General features: G+C 41.3%; 1 protein-coding gene across 1 annotated transcript; it reads left to right on the plus strand.

Moving 5' to 3' along the window:
- The first annotated feature begins 15,661 nt into the window (after positions 1 to 15,661).
- On the plus strand, positions 15,662 to 18,158 carry LOC145455582 (aconitate hydratase, mitochondrial-like). The gene has a single exon (XM_080333563.1). It carries the CDS (start codon positions 15,718 to 15,720, stop codon positions 18,070 to 18,072), a length of 2,355 nt encoding a protein of 784 aa, XP_080189689.1. The 5' UTR covers positions 15,662 to 15,717; the 3' UTR covers positions 18,073 to 18,158.

Consider the following 18,158-nt stretch of genomic DNA (forward strand, 5'->3'; position numbering starts at 1 on the left):
CCCGTTGTAAATCAATCGCCATCTGGCATTGGTTAAGGAATCCAGATTCCAGAATAAAGATTCGTGCGAATGCTATGGCCTACGACAGATATCAATCCTTTTGTGTTATACCACATGTGCAGGGCAAATAATAGATTACATCTTACACCATAGGGGTGTCAAACATACGGCCCGCCAGACGATTTCATACGGCCCGCGAAGCAATTCTAAGTAGATTGAAAAATCTTTATATTATCCAGCACATTTGTATTAAATGTTGGATATTTTTGTATGAAATACTATTAAATAATCCCTCAAGACAGCAAGTGTCGAGCATTTTCATTAGGCCACATTATAACTAGCCGAATGTGGTGATGTGGTTTCACTTATAGTCACCACCAGGAACAAGTCGATGATATTGACACCCAATTTCGAGAAGGCAAAAAGTGTACACTGAGTTCAGGGTATTACGGGAAATTGACCGATACGTAGTTATTCGCAGAAGCGAAAATGACAATGACTATACAGCCTTTATATGCAGCTTACATAGAGAATATCTCAGTTACACAAAATTCTAATTGAAATATCGGTGGTTGCATTGCTCCGTCACTTCCGACTCAAAACGTTCCAGCCTCCAGTGAAATCGGAATCGAGATTTAATATTAATCAACCAAATTCCAACGTCCGCGTTTACAGTATAATATATTGTCTTCCTCACAACACATACGCAGGGCAAACACCAGATTACGACTGAAGGAGCATATATGTAGAGTTGCATTTAAAACAAACGGTGTTTTAAAACACTTCGTTAAAAACATGTTTTAAACAGTGTTTTAAACAAAGGCCTTTAAAAATGTTTTTTTTAAGTTGTAAAATTGTGCCATAATTGTGCAAATACTTTCCAAAAAACATGTTGCATGAGCCTACGGACAATTACCACCCGACATGGTTGGAACCCTCAAAATAGTCGATTCGACAGCAATAGTACATATTTTTCGTCAAAGAAGCTATATTACCCTATATTTGCAATTGTCAATGTCAATCCACTATGACGTCACAATTGAATATTCGTGACGTCATGGCTTAAAAACACATGTTTTAAACAAGGGCCTTGTTTTAAACATGTCTGTTTTTAATTGATTTTTGTTAAATGCAACCTTACGTATTGCCAACTTATATCGTCGTTAGCGCTGCTGTTTCAGTGGTTTATAACTTTATTCAACCGGCCAATCATAATATTTTGGCAAACTCCATCATTCGCGAATAAAGGCGTTGCTACTAGTTAGAATAAAATCCGTACGATACGTGATACATATGGTGATAACTGTAATAAACTATATGGAAATGCTTGATAATAAAGTATTCAATTGAAAAGAAAGAGCACATATGTTAACATTTTGGAACCAGTTCGCTGGTCCGGCCCGCAATGCAATTTGAGTTTGGCAAACCCCGCGCCAATTGAGTAACCACTAAGTTTTGATTATTATACATAAACTGTTTTAAATGCATATTCTGAGCTCAAATCCGTAGTGATTTGATTTTGATCCAACAATCAAAATCTAGAGACTATGCGACCAGGGCCGTAACTGCCGCACCCCAAACCCCCCAATTGGGGGGGGGCGAGCTCGAAGGGGGTCCAAAATTATTTCGTGAATTAGCATAAATTATAGAGTATTTTTTGAAAATTTGTGCAACTTTTTGGAAAATTTTTCGCGCTGCGCGCGATTTCAAGTTGCTAAATATCTTTATTATTAGGTACTCTTCCCCAAGAAAAAATACGCAACATTTATAGAAATGGGCATATCGGCGTTGGCCATTACCGCGCCACGACGCAACCAGACATATAAAGTTTTAGGCCATGTAATATGCGACTCCAAGAAGTGTGCCAGAACGATCGGCAACGAGAAAACCTTGGCCGAAAGGGACTGCCCTTATGCTGACCGAAAACCTCGTTATATATACAAAAGACATATAGGTTTAATTGTCCATAGGCGCCTAAATTACTGGTGCCGCATATTCCTGTCTTGGCAATCTGAACCTCACAAGACAAATACCATCCTGCAGGGAAAAATTATATGGCAGTGAAGAAATATCAATTTGAAATCGTGTGAACTTTTAGTTTAGTACGTTTTGGCGATTTTATATTTTTTGATATAGCAGACAGGGGGTCACGAAATACCATTATGTAACGAAGTCATACCAACGGGTCCGCCCGCCCGAATATGTTTAATTATTAGTTATGGGCTGTACAGTTTCGAAGACACCTCACTCAGCTATACCGGTAAATATGAGTAGAGAGGACATGAAATTCATGGCAATATATATGTAATTCCCGATCTTATTGACCGATTTATCATTAATTATCGAAAAATTTTCGCGCCTCGCGCTGGCTCACGAAACGGTACCACTATAATTTCGTGGCGAAAAGCGGACAACGTGATGGGGGACGGTTTATCACCTTATGGAAGCCCCAGACTCAAGTTTGTTTTATTTTTTTTCGGGGGGGGGGGGGCTGACGAAGTGCTGTTTTGTTCCTGCCAACGGGTATACATCCGGAGATGTTTAATTATTATTGAGGGTTCCTACCTTTTCAAACACACCTCACTCAGCTCTACCAGTAAATCATATTACGTGAGCATGGAGAGGGTAAAAATGAATAGCAATATATATGAAATTCCCGATCATATTGACCGATTCAGTCATGAAAGCTGACTCACTAAACGGACACCCAATGTAGTAGACAAGTAGCGGCAAACATCGTGTAGCCTGAGGGGGGTCTGGGGGCGAAGCCCCCCAGAAGTTAGGTTTATCACCCTATGGGGGGCCCAAGACCAACGTTTGGGGGGGGGGGCTGACGAAGTGCTGTTACGGCCCTGTATACGACAGTGTTTCTCAAACTTTTCCAATCGCGTACCACTGATTTGTCTTTCACCACACGGTGTACCACTAACTTGTTTTTCACTACACGGCGCACCACCTGAAATACTTATGTTACTTGAATGTATCGGTGTTTTTACTTATTCCTGTTAGTACTATACCGCAACACCAATAGATAGCAATAAAACACCATGTAATAATAGGGTTACCATATTTTGGAATCGGGAAAGGAGGACACTTTTTCAAAATTTTCAAACGCAGAATACCGGTGGAAAATCCTGAAAAAGTGGTAAATTTCTACCACTTCGTTGTCGGTTGACTAAAAAAAAGGTCATCTTTCTCGTTCGGTGCCCAAAATACAGTTTTTTCCTTCACATTGTCTGGTGGTTGACTAAGAAAAAGGTCAACTTTCGCTCAGCTCCCGAATGACCAGCCGGAGCGTCACGTCGGTGCTGATTTACGGCATCTCAGTCGAAGTTTGCTATAAATTTGACCAAAATTCCTAAAACAGAGGACAAAATTTCAAAAAGGAGCACATTTAAGCGTCCTCGGAGGACATTTTTAAAAACCCGAAAAAGGAGGACAAATCCTCCTAAAGGAGGACGTACGGTAACCCTATGTAATAAAATAATTGCAACTGTTTCTCATGCTGAAGCTTGTCAATCTGAGGTATATGACATTATGCACATCACTCTTCGCGTAGAGACCGGGGACAATTGTAACACTTTTTGTATTTTCTAATATTACGTGCGTTTCTCATGGATATTTTATTTCCAAACTGTTATATAAAGAAGCCAGCAACCCGATAGTTGATATAAAAACTAAAATGGAACTCAATCAACAATCAATCAAGGAAATTTGGGGTCGCGAAAATCGTCGCTCAAATGTTACAATCGCCCGTACTCCGTACCCAGGGGCAATTGTAACGCCCATGCGAGGCAATTATAACAGTGTTATTTATAACCAAAAACAAACGAAATGAACAACAAAAACGGGAGCACAGATTGTATTATTGCATTAAACTAAAATAGAGAAGTTTGAACTCCTCAAGGCTACGCCGACTCCTCCAGGCTGACGACAAGATAGCATAATGGTGAAGCGTCCGGCTCCTTGATCGGTAGGTAATGGGTTGGATCCCCGGCCGGGTCAGACCAAATACCTGATTAGTAACACTGGTATCCAGCATGACTAACCCGCTTGGCGCTCATGCATTACTGGGATAGCATGGAGGGGTGCTGCAAGACTTAGAAAGCCGCCTTCCTGCACCTTCCTTGTCCAGCGGCATAGGCACATCATGCTCTCATGGTATGCATATTGCATATGCAAAGATCGTGTGTATGTGTATCATGAGTCGGTGTATATGCCCGAAAAACATCACGGACAAAAATAAAGTACGTCCTTTCCCTTCCTTTTACGCCCCATCGCATTTTTGGCATCTGAATGAAGTATCACCCTTCGTGCCTTCTGCATGAGCTCAAAGTGTACAAGAAACACATTCACTCTTCTACCATGGTGCTGTAGTTCAGCGTGCATAATGGGTTGGACATTTGGTCACCTGCGAAGGTGCGAAACCGACCTGGCTAAAATATCTCGGTTGAATGGGCCGATGATATTGTAGCAAAACGAGGACACAACATTGTGTGGCATCAACGCTAATGGTATTATTCTGTTCCGTACAAAATTAAAATAAATTATTCACACCAAAGACAAAATGTGGGTGGGCGATGCTCAAAGTCAGGGGATGACGATTCAGTCATGGGCAAGTTCTTAAGTGACCACTGAAGGTCGACACACCAAAAGTCGATCAACATGAGCTAGGGTAGTAGAATCACGGGAAAAAAACGGATCCAAAGATTCACATAACCACTTCTGTATGGCTGTTCCGACAGAGGATCATTTTAGATCTGGTATGGCAAGATAGTGTCTGTTCTGGTATTGAACAATTGCCCCTGACACGCTCGACCATGATGTCTCAGTATGGTACCTACCCGGCGATGCACGTCAAGGTTCCGAGTCACGAGTCAATCTCACTTTCATAGTTTTGACTCGAGTCAAGTCAAGTCATTTTCAAATCACCACCGAGTCAAGTCCGAGTCCAAGTCACGGAGTAGAGTGTCGAGTTCGAGTCATAGTGATTTGACTCGAGTCCGAGTTCAAGTGTTGACTGTTCAGTTCCAAGTTAACTTCATGTGAAACCAACTTTTTACAACTCTGCTCGCTGATATCGTATGCTCCGCATTCATAATATACTAATTTTTCTCACTTTTAACAGTTTCTGGTAGCATTTTCAAGTATCAGTACTGCGGACGAAATAATAATAGTGTGATAACTTTACTGTTCTTCGAAATTACTATGAAATGGCTGTCTTGGTAGACCCAGTCTCGAGTCATATGACTTGGTCCGAGTCATGGGAAATCACTCGAGTACAAGTCGAGTCAATACACAAATTGACTCGAGTCGAGTCGAGTCAATTTTCATTTTCAAGAAAATGACTTGAGTCAAGTCGAGTCACCAAAAAATCGCGACTCGAGTCATTACAACCCTGGGTTTCGCGTCGTATCTCAACGTAACTTCAGGTATATTAGGAGACATAACTACCGCATGTGCACTCAAAATATGAAGGGGATTTCTCCATCCTACTAGCGGTGAGGTCGATTGTTACATTTGTCCCCGGTCTCCCCTACCATCTAAAAAGCACAGTTTGAGAACCACTGCTATACGGAAATTTCAAAAGACGATACTAACACATACTGTGCCATATACTGTTTAGTGCATGCGTCACTAACTCGCGAGTCTCGACCCGCGGGAAGGTTCTGAGTGGCCCGCGTACGAGGTAACTGGAGAAGAATAGAGAGAGAAACCGGTCAACAGCTGCTTTGGTTGCTGGCAGTATCGACGTTCAGTGTATACTGATGGAAAGCCAGCAACACACCCGTTGCTTTATACTGACAATGTTGCCTATATCGTACTTTTTCAACCGCATCACAAATCTGAGTTTTGTTAATATATCGCGACCCACCCATATACGTTGACAATCGCTGTTCCATAAGAACTAATGTCCACCACGCAGTCAAGTTTCAGATTCAGATTTCAGACCTACTAGAAATTTCACTGGCTTTTAGACGTCTCGATCATCACGCCATGTCAACTTATTAGTTCTATTCGATGGTGCATGATTCACATTGAGTAGAAATGGTCCATCTACGACTACCAGGTCTATAATGTAGGCTACAAGGTAAAAAAATGTCACAAGATAAGTTCACCGACAGTGCAAGCTCTATGACATCAACGAAATGCAGTTTGCACCAAAATTTTGACTTTGTAAACAATTTCGACAGTTTTCTGACCTAATGATACAATTTTGACAATATTTTGTCTTTTTTGAGTCGTCGATTTGAATCTGTAGAAGTCCACAATTCTACAACAAAAACGACACGAATACGATCTTTCCCATGCAATAGCAATCTTAGTCACATCACGAATTACACATATATTTAGGGATGGTGTGAACGTGAGGTTCACGTTCGCGTTCTGTGTGTGAACCTCGGAAATTTAGAGGTTCGCGTTCACAACAGAACCTTGGTAGGTTCTGCACTGTGAACCTTTTTCATATATCACAATTTTCACTTCATTATAACATCTTTGGTTCATATTAATTGCATTTCAACTGCGGGCCACTCTATGCATGGCGCTGGCAGCAATAAAAATCAACACTATTATAAACGAGCATGCACCTTGACAATCTCAAAAGTTTTAGGCTACTTGCTTTGTAACAAATGTTTGCTCGAAATATTCAGCTTTCCGTTTGTGAATATTTAGTCTCTCTCTGCTGTGAGTTTGACCTGCAATAACACAACATCACGAGCGAAATACGTAGTCAGCGAATGATGCTTATTCAACCAATCAATGAGATTAATATCGTTTTCTGATGCAAAAAAGCTAGCAGGAGTACGGGGAAATCTGGACCTCATATCTTTACTACATCACGAAAACCAAATCCTTGTGATTGAGGTGTTGGCTACTGCTGTAAAACTTGTTAATGGGGTAATATCGGTAGCAAGTATAGAAACCAGTTTTACACTCTGCTCAATATCAATGGACGATACTCAGACGCCGAATACATTGTCCGGTCTAGTCTAGACCGTTAAGGCGTAAGCTTATATTCGCTGGTAAGTCCTCGTCGAAATTGTTGGCAAAGCGACGGAAGATATTGATTTTATAGGAGTATTATATCCTTTGATTGCCTCAGTTGATACATTTAGTGACGTTGAAAACGCCAACATGTACTTCTGCATTGTGACATGATGTGGCCCGAGTCGTCGCTATAGGTATCGCGTACATTAATATAGGCTATCACTTCATTGACAGATAAGGTACGAATTAGCAATATGACGTCACGTGACGTCATGAGGTTCACGTTCGTGTTCACACAGAACCTTTCAAAAAGGTTCGCGTTCACACGAACCTGAACCTTTCAGAGGTTCACACCATCCCTAATTTATATATCCTTATTGATCTAGACTCGGCTTGAGTTGATTTGTTCAGGAAAGGGCTACATGTTCTGGTAGCCTAAATGGCGAAAGATAGTTGACATTATATACTGGATATTTGCAAAGGCCATCGGATAAACTTTTCCGCTACCTAATAATTCGATGTAACGCAAGATAAAGATTATTAGGACGAAAGACACCAATATGCCTACTGTTTTATTTCTTATTTTAAATAACCTCAATTATACTTACTTATGTATATACAACACTTGTTACTGATCTAATGTGATGAAAACAAAATTTTCATTGTGATAGTTCGAGAAGGTCGAAAGTGCCAAAATAGTGACAACGTGCCAAACCCAAAATTCCGGTGCCACACTACGTGAAAATGTGCCAAAATTCCTAAATTTGGCTTTCAAATATGCCAATTGGCCACACTGGTTACAAGTGCTGGACCAGTTACGAAACTACATTTTGTGACCCTGAATCGTCATACAAGGTTTACAACATCAACCGGCTAACTAAAAAAATTCACAATTCTCCATCAACAAATGTTCAAGTTAGACCTTCGTAATATGTATTATTATGGAGTCCACATTTGTAGTAACAGCGGTATCAATGCAAAACCACTTGAGTAAACACTGCGAGTCGACCAGGCTTAATTTAGTAGCTTACTCAGCGGATGTATAAGTAGACTAATTCACTATACTGACAAATTCTGATTGTAATTGTTTTTATAGTTGTTAAATGATAATTCGACTGCACACCGCTTAAATTTGTCGTCTGTGCGGGCATTCAACTATGAGTTCACGGAAAACCAATGTTTTTAAACGCTGAAGCCAGAAAAAATGTACGTATCCTATACACGTCATACACGTCCCGGAAATATATACAAACAAATTCATTTACAACAATATACCGTGCTAATTAACAACACAGGAGGTCATTCAATCACATGAACCTATATTTAGTATACCAGTGTCGGGATCAAGTCACTACCTTCGAGTCACGAGTCATTTCGAGTCATTGCACATTTTGACTCGAGTCAAGTCAAGTCAAACGATTTTCGAAGGTGACTCGAGTCAAGTCAAGTCACTCGATTTTTGGAGGTGACTCGAGTCAAGCCGAGTCAAGTCAAGTCAAGTCACGAGTCAAGTCACAATTCAAGTCAAGTTGCCTTTTCGAGGTATGAGGCATGATTACGTCATTGCATTTTGCTAAGCTGTCTGAAATACAGATTGAGTGGTCATTGATTTTGAAGCAATAAGCTAATATACAGTTAAATATACATGCAAGAAGGCGCTGGTTCGCTCACATATACGTAGAACTGCTAAACTGCGTAAGTAATTGCATAGCCTCAGTTTATATAGTTACCAGCCAAAATGGAGAATAGAGAAACGAATTGACAAGATGCAATACATTACAAATTGATATGATATAATTCGAGCCTGCGCCAATGGTTGAGGACTATATAAACTATAATCGAATTCAATTTTAATAAAACAAAGAGGTTTGGTTAAGGTAAGAACAGAGAACAGAAATATACATTTTGATAATAAATTACTATACTATACTAGTTTACGACAACGTAAGCTTCGATCATGTCGTCAATTTATTTTTGAGCGAACAAACGCGGCTCAGTAAAACGCACGATCATTGAATGATTGGTCGCTCTCACGGGTTACACCAGCGTTTCGCGAGCAATCCGACCATATGCAAGATACAGTGATTTTTATCGACACCGATTACTTTATGACTTGAAATTGGCTCGTCAATTTTGATCCGAGTCACGAGTCAATCCACATTTCTGATACACCGAGTCAAGTCAAGTCAAGTCATTTTAGCAAAGTGACTCAGTCAAGTCAAGTCATACAAAAAAGGTGACTCGAGTCTGACTCGAGTCAAGTCAAGACTCGAGTCATCCCAACATTGTAGTATACAGTTTAGGTAACTTTGGTGAACAGTTTTTGTCGATATATTTCTCACCAGTGTTGCACAAAACACATAGGAAAACGGAAATTATGCCGACAAGTGCACCAAAAAACGTCGAAAGTGAAGAAATGAAGAAGCACATGCAAAGAAGCAACCTGATTGAGTATGCCTTGGGAAAGGCATTCCAGGTCAGTGATAAGTGATAAATACTTGAGGTAACTCTGATATCCGATAGTCAATTTCTACCTTCAAAATGTCTTTTATGATAAGGCACGGCCCCAAATGGGGATTTGAAAATGTTCAGCGACCCCACGTCTGAGTTTGGCGTGCTGATTACTAAAAACTGGTCAGTGGTCAGAACCTACTTACTGCATATATGTTGGAAAGATGGCGACTATGTGCGCTGTAATCTTTAATCTTCATATTAATGGCCAGACACCAACCTTACGTTGGATATCTTGTTTTCCGGGCTCGCATTCCTCACAGGTCGTTTATTCTTTTATTTTGAAAAATTAACCGAAATATGCAGTAATGAGCCATCATTAGCATCCACTTAATCGACATCTTGTAATAGTCATTGGTATATAATTAACGTCTCCGCGACCACATAGAATAAACAAACGACCACATTGGGGTCGAGATCCCTAGTTTGGGAACCGTTGTTTAAGGCATAACATTTTTGGATAATCAAATTATTAGGCCCACACCCTATTCCTTGAGTGGCTTGCAATATTACGAATGTGTGAGGAAATGTTTTGGACTTGTAGTGCTGATAGTGCGAGGGTACGTACGGCCCCCCAGTATTGAAGAGAATAATGGCCTGACCGTAAGTCGGCAGATTGGAAGCAATTCGGCGGAACGGGCACTTGACTATATAGTGTGTATATATGGCTCATCGACGACATGTTCGAATCCAGCTGTATACCAATATATTCGTCGGATTTATCGCAGAAAATAGATTGTCCAGCAATGTCAGGGGGGATTGTCATGGGTGTTTATGACGAGTAACTGATCAGTCAAACACCTGCAGTTTTCCTAGATTGCCGCCATGAATCGTGTTGAAATCTTACTCCTGAAATCCAGATCTGGACTGATTCAGCCTGATGTTAATATATATGGATATTTTATTATTTTAAGTTAAGTATCAGTAGTAGTTATTTCCAAATGTATTTTCTCCAACTATATGGTCGTAAAAGATGATCAACAGTGGAAAAAAGCGAACTCAAAAAGATATGAAATTTAAGCTATATTCGTGGCTGGCTTCGTTTTTAGTTTTTAGTTTGCCCCTGGTCACTCATTTTTATGGTTTTATTTTGCACCTCAAAACCGTTGCCGGGAAGAAGAACCGCTGGTCGACACCGAAAATCAATAAAATCCTATCTTGATCCACCTACTGTTAGTATCTCTGCTCGGAATTGATTTTTGACGGAGCCTGAAATGAGGAGTTCCACGCGTTGTAGCTTTTCCTGTTGGTTTTGAATATGAAACTATAAGGAAAAATTTGGTAATTCTGATTTCCATATTCCATTCCATAAAAACACTAGGAGTGGCACCACTGACAGGTACGTATAGTGTACGTACCGATTTAGCTCCATCGCCGACTCCACAGTGCACATATGTGGGTGGATATCAGAGATGAGCGGATTTGGAATTTCCATGTCCTAATCCAATATAAATCCGAAGCTTCAAGTCCTAATCCAAATCCTGATCCAGAAAATTTGTATATTCAAATCCGATTCTAACTTGAAATTCAGAAAAAATGCTATTTATCCAAGGCAGGAATAGGATTTTTTCTTTCTGAACCAACAACTATTTTGATTTAAGATACTTTTAGCATAGGGTCGAACCTCTCATGTTCATTGGCACCGAGTGTACCATAGTGTAGTGTACCCTAAGTATAGTATATTAATATAGAAATTAAACATGGAACGGCAACGACCGATTTTGCAGCTTCGTTCCGCTTCGCCGAGGCTGGAGTGGAGAAATGTTTTGCGTAAGCGACTGTAGGATTCCTGGCAATCCAAAAGCTATCTTCCCGAGCGCAGAAATTACTGAATTTGGTCTTGATCGAAAGCTACTGTTGAACCGATTCCGAAAATATAAATTAAAATAATGATCAGACACTGATCGCGCACAAGTACAACACACGCGCGTCCACGTCGTCCAAATACCATATGATCGACCGAAAAGATCATCGCTCCATCAAATATGCCGGACCTGATGTGTGGAACAGTATCCCGCCGGCCATCCGACAGTCGACGAGCATGTCCACATTCAAGTCGAAATACAAGCAATTACTACTAAATAAATACAGTCCATCCTCAAGATTACCGGACCACGACTGACCTATCGATCTCGCTTCCCATGACATGCCGCCCGATTTCTTGTCGCATTCTTTTTCTATACTATCTTCTTTACTTTCATTCAGTGTGCATGCCTCCTCTTTACATCGCCTAGGCCAAGGTGGGTGTCAGATTGCATAGACTACTCCTTGTCGCTTCGACATCTTCCTGTCTTTTCATTGTATCGCATTTTTGTGGTGTATTGAACTGATAAAATTGGTAATAAACCAATGATGATGATGAATGATCCACCTGAATCTATCCTCCAAGTCTGAAATATCGGCATTGTTCAGAACAATCGGGTAACCGCAACACAATGGCCATAACATTGACCCGTTGCGACTCTCCGATTGTTCGAACAATGCCGATATTTCAGACTTGGAAGACGGATTCTAGGTGGATCAGTGCCTAGTCATTATTTTAATTTATATTTTCGGAATCGGTGCAACAGTAGCTTTCGATCAAGACCAAACTCAATAATTTCTGCGCTCGGGAAGATAGCTTTTGGATTGCCAGAAATCCTACAGTCGTTTACGCAAAACAATCCTCCACTCCAGCCTCGGCGAAGCGGAACGAAGCTGCAAAATCGGTCGTTGCCGTTCCATGTTTAATTTCTATAATATTAATAACTGTTTTGAATAAATCCTACAGTTCTGAAAAAAAATTCTGATCCTAATCCAATCCAAATCCTTTTCACAAATATGTTTTTTTCAAATCCTTATCCTAATCATGCTAATCTCTGGTGGATATGTTACTCCATTGCTCCACCTACCGTTGTGTCGACTGCAGGCCCAGAAGAGAGTGAATCTGGCTTGCATCCAGCTACATTCGATCAATCAATCAATCAGGTTTAATAATATTTTCATCGTTTCAAAACATCACAAGACTGCGATACACTGAAAAGATAGGAAGGTGTCGAAACAACTTGGAGTAGCCTTTAAGATCGGACACCCACCTTAGCCTAGGCGAAGTAAAGAAGAGGCATGCACATTGCACACTGAATGAAAAGCCCCATGAAGCATTCAAAACGTTGTGCAAACAACACATGGATAAATGTATGCCAATAAATTTACTACACTGGGAAATGATTGATTGATTGCTTAACGGAGTCGCGTTTGTTTTTCGCTTCCTTCCAAAATCATTGCTTCCTTGCGCCCAGACATTGCTTCTTTGATCATTTGCCACCATTGTTTAATTTTTTTTTCTATTTTCCTTTAACTAAACATTTCTTTACAGCCAGACTGTTCAGAGTCAAGTGTACCTGTTTGATGCTGGTGTGATCAGACTAGATGACCTTCACGGTCTTATCGATCATTCCTATCTAATACCGAATACTGTGCACGCATATTTTCTGTACCACCATCACTGCCGTTTGTTATGTATTTTGGTTCGATGAAAATAAAGACTCTCTCTCTCTCTCTCCTACCAATCTTTTTACTGTATTGTGGGATTTTGAACTGACGGTGAAAAACTAGATTAATAACCTAAGCAGGCCAGTAATTTATAGTGACTATGACAATGATTCCGAAATCTTATCATGGCAATGGAACCCCCATGAAATACACCTCAAAGTTTGAAAATCGGCATTTTTCTGAACAATCGCAACCACGCAAGGGCCATTGCTACGGTCATTGTGCTGCTTCGCTGCGATTGTTTAGAACAATGCCAATTTTCAGACTTTGAGGTGTATTTTAAGGGAGATCCATTGCCCTGATTGTATTTTAATGTATATTTTCGGAATCAGTGCAACAGTAGCTTTCAAATAAGATCAACTCTATTGAATTTAAGCTCGCGGGTCGTCAGCTATGGGATTAGCAATTATGTTGCGGTCAGATTGCTGAGCAGTAATTTCGTCCATCATCATCATCATTGGTTTATTAGCAATTTTATCACTTCAATACAGGCAAGCAAGCGTGACGACGGGTGTTGCGTATCTATCCGTAGGTTAGTTATGTATAATCAAATGTAATTCTGATATATTCCTGTTTATTTTCACTCAATAAATTGTGCATTTCGGTATAAGCTGTAATATATCGTTGGCATAAAGACATTCCTGGCAAATTTGTCTTGCGATGATGACGTCATTTTCCATCACTACGGTCCTTGGTTTCGGATTCCGGAGTTTATGCTGTGTTTTTTAGTTGAGCGTAGGGTTGATGAAGGTCGGTAGGGTCAGATTAGGTGACGGATTGGTGCATTTTGTTTTCCATGTCTTGTCATGAGCTAAATGTGTTGTGGAAGGCTGCAGTACTACTGTTTATGTATTATATGACGACGACGTGCGGTTGGTTTGCTTAAAAATATGGCGTTGTAGGACTCGTACAAGGAAAGGCCGAATGTCGGGTCGGGTGGTCGTCCGCTACTGGAATCTCGGTACGTTTTGCCTAACATAACAGGTGAGCAGCGATGATTCTCCAAGTTGAAGTAATTTATTGAAAATATAAAACATAGTCATCATGTTATTCAAATGCTTGAAGCAAATCAAAAAATGTTATAGCTGTTTTAACTTTTAAGGCCCCACCTATTGCTCTTCAGAATGGAATTGCTGGCATGGCAACATCCCGTGCAATTTTCCGTTTAATCACCCGATTAATCTATACGTGTATATAATTTATTGCCGACAACAACCATATGCACGATTTCCAGTCTGGCTTGGTCTTATTGTACCGCTATTTCTGCTGTAGTAAAACTTCTCGAAGCTGTGGTATTTGATGATTGAGAGATCCCTCATACGATACTTAATCTTGACCTTGACAAAGTGGATGTGAAAAATTGTATTACTGCTCATGCACAGGGAAATGAAAACAATGGTATGTGTGTCCATGATATCATTGATATGGAATATTTAATGCATATTGAAATCTTTATAAGAGACCGATCATTGTTTACACCAAAACAATGCTGCTAAAGTGCTAAATGTGGCATAGAATATTGTTTAAACAGCTTTTTCACTGGTTCTTAAATGTAGATGATGGTGTAAGCAAATTACCAAACCACCGCATCATAATTATACTGAAAGAAGCAGAGTGCATCGGTGTATGAGGCCAGTTGTCAATGAATAGGCCTATAGCTATAATAATTCATGTTTTAACAATTTTTATGAAACCATTAAAATATTAAAACCTAACTTTCTGTTAAAGTCAAGCTTCGTAGTCGCCTATTTTGCTTCATTGGACCATAGCCCCAAATCTAAGTATAGTCTAAGTATAATTATGTTTTCTTTATTATATTAGTATTGAACTTAGTACCCCTTCTTTAATCTCAGTACCGTACCTTCTCCACAATTATTTGCGTGTGACAGAGCCAATTTTTTGACTTCACGAGACAAAGAAGCGTGACGGTTCGTATTTCGCTGTGTGAAATCATATGGGGCTTTTCCAATGCACACAAGTCACCCAAGTGACGACCTAGTCCTATCATAACTACAAAGCAATATAAACTCGTGGCTAGTGACCAGGGCTTTGAAGCCCCGGAGCTCTATGTGAAATTCAAAAAGAGTAAAAGCTGGAACCAGTTGTTTAAAGAATAGCTCCGGCTTCTGTATTTCATAGGTTGCTGTTCTACTACTATGCATATTTGTAATTTAATAACTACCCTTAACAAAATTACAAATTGTTGCCTGTTTGCCTCTCCGGATCACCTATTGTAACAGACCACGTTGCTGCGGACTTGACTGTGTTCTGTGTTCAGCACATTCAAGTGTTGATAGCTGCTACTGATGACACTGACTAGGCCCTACTGACTGACCCGAATTATTTAACGGAACCAGAGCTGGAGCTAATTTATGATATAAGAGCTGGAGCTGAAGTAATTAAGCATTTATGTCTGCTCCAAATCCATGCTAGTTAAAATATTAGCACTTGTGGTGACTAAAAGTTATCAAAATCAATTTATAGCATTTGTGGTATGTCAGATTACCTCTGTTTTTCACTTGTCATTCTAATTCTATAGAAAGTGAATATTTTCTGCAACGAGTTATCCTATTAGTATACTAGCATATTCTTTACAGTAATATTGTGGTTAAATTTGCTGATTCATATTCTTGATCATGATAAATGTTAATTTTCCAGTTCCTGATAGATTAAATTAACTAGACCATGTCGTGGCTTGTGAAGCTTGGCAAACAGAGCTACTCGCGTAGCTTGCATGTGAAAGTAGATATCCGAGGTATTGCAATATGTTCAAGACACGCCGCTGCACCTTCAATGAGCAAATTTGAACCGTCGCAAAGCATCCCTTACGAAAAACTGAAGGAGAACGTTGAAGTCGTAAGGAATCGCCTGCAACGACCTTTGACCTTGAGCGAAAAGGTGCTCTATGGTCATTTGGATGATCCGCACAATCAGGATATAGTCCGTGGAGAATCTTATCTTCGTTTACGGCCGGACCGAGTTGCGATGCAAGATGCTACCGCTCAAATGGCCATGCTTCAGTTCATAAGCAGCGGGATTCCGAAAGTTGCCGTGCCTTCTACGATTCATTGTGACCATTTGATTCAGGCGCAAATCGGAGGCGAACAGGATCTCGCGAGAGCCAAGGACATCAACAAGGAGGTCTACGATTTTCTACAGTCTGCTGCTGCGAAATACGGCGTCGGATTTTGGAAGCCAGGGTCTGGTATTATTCATCAGATTATCTTGGAAAATTATGCTTTCCCTGGTGTGCTTCTCATCGGTACCGACAGCCACACACCCAATGGAGGCGGTCTTGGGGGCTTGTGCATTGGTGTTGGCGGTGCGGACGCAGTCGACGTCATGGCTGACATTCCATGGGAGCTGAAATGCCCGAAAGTGATCGGAGTCGAATTGACCGGTACCTTATCAGGTTGGACTGCGCCGAAAGATGTTATTTTGAAAGTCGCCGATATCTTAACGGTGAAAGGAGCAACGGGAGCTATCGTTGAATACCACGGTCCAGGTGTTGATTCTATTTCATGCACCGGCATGGGCACGATCTGCAATATGGGCGCTGAAATCGGCGCGACCACGTCAGTGTTTCCTTTCAACTCCAGAATGAAGGATTACCTTTCCGCTACAGACAGGAGAGAAATTGGCGAAGCTGCTGAAGCCGTCAGAGATGTTCTGACACCTGATGCTGGCGCTAGTTACGATCAGCTCATTAAGATTAATCTTGACGAGTTGAAGCCAGCTGTGAACGGACCATTCACGCCTGACTTGTACAATCCAATTGCGGAAATGGGAGCGAATGCGGAGAAAAATGGATGGCCCACAGAAGTGAAGGTGGGACTTATCGGCAGCTGCACCAACAGCAGTTATGAGGACATGGGAAGATCGGCGAATATATGCAAACAGGCTCTGGATAGAGGAATCAAAGCGAAATCCCAGTTCACGATCACTCCCGGGTCGGAACAGATTCGTGCGACTATCGAGAGAGACGGGTACTCGGAAATTTTCAGAAAAGTCGGAGGAGTCGTGCTAGCTAATGCCTGTGGTCCGTGTATCGGCCAGTGGGACCGTCAAGATGTTAAAAAAGGAGAGAAAAACACCATTGTCACGTCGTATAACAGAAATTTCACTGGTAGAAATGATGCTAATCCGGCCACGCACGCTTTCGTAACATCACCCGAATTAGTGACAGCCCTCGCTTTTGCAGGCGATTTGCGGTTTAATCCGGAAACTGACACTTTGAAAGCAGCGGATGGATCTGATTTCAAGTTCACCGCCCCCACTGGTGACGAGCTGCCGTCGAAAGGATTCGATCCAGGTGTCGACACTTACCAACCATTCCCGGAAGATGGATCCGGTTTGCGTGTTGATGTAGCTGATGACTCACAGCGTCTGCAACTACTCACTCCTTTCAAGGAATGGGAAGGCACGGACTTGGAGGACATGGTAGTCTTGATCAAAGCGAAAGGGAAATGCACCACGGATCACATCAGCATGGCAGGGCCCTGGTTGAAATACCGCGGCCACTTGGACAATATCTCGAATAATTTACTCATAGGCGCGATTAATGTCGAGAACGAAGAAGCCAACAAGGTCAAAAACCAAATGACAGGGGATATGGGTGCCGTCCCGGACACAGCTCGCTACTACAAAGCGCAGAACGTCGGATGGGTCGTCGTGGGTGATGAGAATTACGGCGAAGGCAGCAGTCGTGAGCATGCCGCGTTGGAACCCAGGCATCTCGGCGGAAGAGCTATCATCGTGAAAAGTTTTGCCAGGATCCACGAGACAAATTTGAAAAAGCAGGGGATGTTGCCGCTGACGTTTGCCGACCCGGCTGACTATGACAAGGTTCAACCGACCGATAAGGTGGCTATCCTGGGGCTGACCGATTTCCAACCGGGGAAACCGCTGACCGCCAGGTTGACGCACGCAGACGGTTCTACCGACACTTTCACCCTCAACCACACTTTCAATGAAACGCAAATCGGGTGGTTCAAGGCGGGGAGCGCATTGAATAAGATGGCGGCCGATCTCAGGTCGTGAAGCGGGTTTTAACGCCAGAACTATATTAGGTTTCATTGAAGTTTTGTTGGATGAATGGATGAGTAAATAAATCATAAAAAGTCGCA

This window comes from Botryllus schlosseri, chromosome 14 (assembly GCF_051294905.1).
Source record: "Botryllus schlosseri isolate E-star chromosome 14, Bs_hap1, whole genome shotgun sequence".
Lineage (NCBI taxonomy): Eukaryota > Metazoa > Chordata > Ascidiacea > Stolidobranchia > Styelidae > Botryllus > Botryllus schlosseri.